The following is a 3,748-nucleotide window of genomic DNA, read 5'->3' as shown; positions in this document are numbered from 1 at the left end:
ATTTTTCTTGATCACTGTTTGGATGACAAATACCACCACAGAGTAAAAGGTGGATTTGCTATCTTTGCCACCTTTCTTCTCATTCCTGACGACTTCAAAAGAAAAGCATGCAAGTGACTGAGAATACAGTCACCACTGTAACAGTGATTTCTCTTGGTACTGTTTCTTCCTGCTTCCTGGAAGTTTCTGCATGAGCACTAGGGCACACACCTGGACTTACGAACCAGCCCTTCTGTGTTCTAATGGGAACTACAGGTACAACTGAAGATCCCTGTGACTGCACTCAAATACAGGTAAGTTCTTGGATATAGGAAATAACAATCACGTAGCAGGGGCAGGACACAAACAGGCATGCAGTTTCCATCACTGAAACAGCTGAAATATCCTAGCCATATCTCCATGGAGTTATGTTGCAAAGCTATGTACAGATAACGTTCTTTAGTGACATCAGAAAGTCCAAAAGGGAGTCAAAAGATCACCAGTGTTCAGAATAAAACCCTTAAAGATTTTTTCTTCTTCTGGTAGTAAAACACAAATATTACCCATATGGCCAAAATCTTCATCTACTAGTTACATTTCTAGCCCATTAATTCATCTTATCACATTGCTGACAGCAATTAAACAATACTGTAGTATACAAAAATGTTACTAGGATTTGTTCTGAGAAGAAAAATCAAGGAAGGTTCTTTTTTGCATTTTTAATATAGTCCACTACTTAGATCATAGAAGAGGAAGTGATTGCAAGTATTAATACTTATATAAGATCAAAGTCAACAAAAAAGCTTTTGTAGAAAAGTATTAAGATTCCTAATAATAAAAATATTTGCAAATTTAATTAAAAATACATTTTAAAAGCAAATCCTTAATTAAGTACAGCAGTGTTGGTCAATATTGACAGTGTTCCTTTAAGAGGAAGAAAAGACAACACCCACCCACTGCATCTGTGGGAACATCTAAACGCGTAGAGTATATACACTTATTGATCGAACTATGTCAAATATATAAAGTAAAGAAGCAGTATATACAATTTTGAACCTACACAAAGGTTACAATGGAAGATCAAGCAAGAGTCTGCTAAAATCTTAGGATACTAAGTACTACTGATTTCATGCATTTGTTCTACAACTTGTCCTAAAATTTCATCTACTACATCAATATCGTAATTGACTTGCTGCAAGTCTAGATCAGGCATGATCGTAGCCAGAAGTTGTCCAACATTCACTCGAAGAGAGCGTAGTTTCAGGCTGTGAAGAAATAATTAGATATGATTAGATGCAGTCTTACGTTCAAATACAGAGTACCTTTCTAAACAAAGCTGGATTAATACTCTGTAGTGGAAAGGCTCCATACCTGAATTCCATAAACCATCAAAAAGGTGATGCAGTTAAAGCTGCATCAAGATAACTGCAAAACCTACCAGTTTTTCAAAGCTGAGCTTCCCCAGTCTTAATTTTGAAGGTGTATTTTCCCTTAGTTTCAAATACTAAGGGTGAAACGGAATTCTACCTTTCCCAAAAATAATCAGAAATGATTTCTGAATGGTTTTATTTAAGTTAGCAAAAAAGCACTGACACAATCCTTTATTCCACACCACCTTTTTATTTCTCAAAACATAAAAACCTGAGTAGCTTTATACATGTAGAAGCACAAACTACTATCACCTATGGGAACAAGAGAAAAAGAAGAGAGAAGGTAGCAAGTAAGAGTAGTTTGTCAAAAGGCTTCAAAAGAAAGAGAAAATAAAGTAAGAGTTACAGTACAGCTAAAATGCTATGCTTCCTCTGTTTTTTTCCCTGCATCTCCTTGCTCTGTCCTTTTCCTCACTGAATTGCTTCCAAATTACCCATCCCTTCTCTTGAGCATTCCCTTCTAGTACCAGTTCCTTTATCACCTCTAGTAGCCAGTCTTCACAGTGCCATCATACCCCAGCAGGACTCGTGGTGGAAGTTACTTGCAAGTCCTGCATATATTTGCTAATTCTTTTAGGAAGCACAAGCCAGATGCTTTAAGAAGACAATGAAATGCTGGCAGATAAAGGGGAGATTTACCTATAGGAAAAAAAAAAAAAAAAAAAAATACTGAAAGGGCTGTCTGGAAAACAGCCAGTCCATTCCCGCCAGCATACATTCAAAGTAGAGCTAACTCAGGTCGGGTTACTTAGGACCTTCTTGTGTTTTGAAAACATCCGAATATGGAGATTTCAAAATCTTCCCTGGCCCCTTTTTCAGGATTTGACTACCCTTGCTGTGAACACTATTTTTCTCTCAAATATTTGAGCCAGACTTCCCTTATCACATATTGCATCTGTTGCCTCTCATCCTATCATGGAGAAGAGGCTGGCTTCATCTTTTCTACCCCGCCTCATGAGGCTGCAGAAGAGAGCAATAGGAATTCAAGGATTTCATAGCTGTGTAAGGCTATTCTTCCCCTCAGCCTCCCCTTCTGTATCATATGCTCCAGGCCCCTACCCATCTTGGTGGCCCTTCAGTAGATAAGCTCCAATATGCCAGTGCCATTCATATTTCAGGGAGTCCAAAACAGGGAATACTTGCTCAGTTTGATCTCATAGCACCCAACTCAAACTCACCTCCCTCAAACTGCTGGCTGAACTCTTGCCAACATAGCCCAGTAGGCACTGGGATCTCCCACCACAAGAGTGCACTGCTGACTCGCATTGAACTTTTAGTTCACCAGCATCACAGGCCATCTTCTTCCAAGCTGCTTTCCTATGGGTAGTCTCTAGCTTGTTCAGTTGCATGAGGTATTTCCAACACAGGTGCAGAACTTCACCGTCACCTGTGCTGAATTTCGAGGAGGATTCTTTCAGCCCATTTTTCCGATTTGTCAAGGTCCCTCAGCTGCAGCCCTACATAGCAATGGCTTCCTACAATTTAATGCAATTGTGAATATTGAGTTAATTTTGCTCCTTCATCTAGGCCATTAATAATCACTGGCCTCGATACTGATCCATGAGCTCAGCAGTCCAGGCAATTTTACAACCCACCTCCTAGTCTGCCTATCTAAAACCATACCTCACAAACTTTGCTATCATGACATTATAGCAGCCCACACTGAAAGCTTTGCTAAAATGAAGGTTCTCAGAGGTGGTCGTCTCACTGTAAAGGGCAATGAGGCTGCAAAGGCACAATATGCCATCAGTAAATCTATTCTGGTTGTTCCTAATCACCTTGACTATCATGGGGCTGCAGGTAGCTTCCAAGGTAGATTTGCTCCACTGTCTTCCCAGGGACTGAGGCTACACTGACCGGCTTGTAAATCTGCCTGTCCGAAATAGGGACATGACTGCATTTTTCCAGGCATCAGGAATGTCAACTATCACCACCTTTTAGAGATATCATTGCAAGGCCAGCTCTCCATCAACTCATCAGCTCCCTCTGGTGCATCTCATCTGCTCCCATGGAGTTCTGTATGTTGAATTTGCTTAGATGGTCCCTTAATTCAGTCACCTTTTATTACAGGTAGCACTTTATGCCCTAAGATTACCACTCAGGGACCTCAGCAAGCAGAGCGCAAACCTTATGAGTAAAAACCAAGACAAAGAAGATACTGGTTATCTCAGTAGTTTGTGCCTCATGCACCTTGTGCTGCTAAGCACCTGCCCCTACTGAGCAGCAGGTCCACATTTTCCTTAGTTCTCCTGTTGCTGCTGCTATGCTTACAGAAGCCCTTCTGGTAGCCTTTCTCAAGCCTTGACAGTTTAGAGCTCAGCTCCAGCTGAGCTCCGGCT

At 40.7% G+C, this 3,748-nt stretch overlaps 1 protein-coding gene across 1 annotated transcript in view; it reads right to left on the bottom strand.

The window, feature by feature from the left end:
- Positions 1 to 202: 202 nt before the first annotated feature.
- MORC3 (MORC family CW-type zinc finger 3) overlaps positions 203 to 3,748 on the bottom strand; it is a 25,223-nt gene continuing 21,677 nt past the window's right edge. Inside the window, exon 17 of the mRNA XM_010021536.1 lies at positions 203 to 1,244. Coding sequence (XP_010019838.1) covers positions 1,091 to 1,244 — 154 coding nt within the window. The 3' untranslated portion in view covers positions 203 to 1,090. The remainder of the gene's footprint in view (positions 1,245 to 3,748) is intronic.

This window comes from Nestor notabilis, unplaced genomic scaffold (assembly GCF_000696875.1).
Source record: "Nestor notabilis isolate BGI_N333 unplaced genomic scaffold, ASM69687v1 scaffold26289, whole genome shotgun sequence".
NCBI lineage: Eukaryota > Metazoa > Chordata > Aves > Psittaciformes > Psittacidae > Nestor > Nestor notabilis.
Note: the sequence above shows the minus strand (reverse complement) of the source record. Positions and strands in the feature narration are given on the sequence as shown.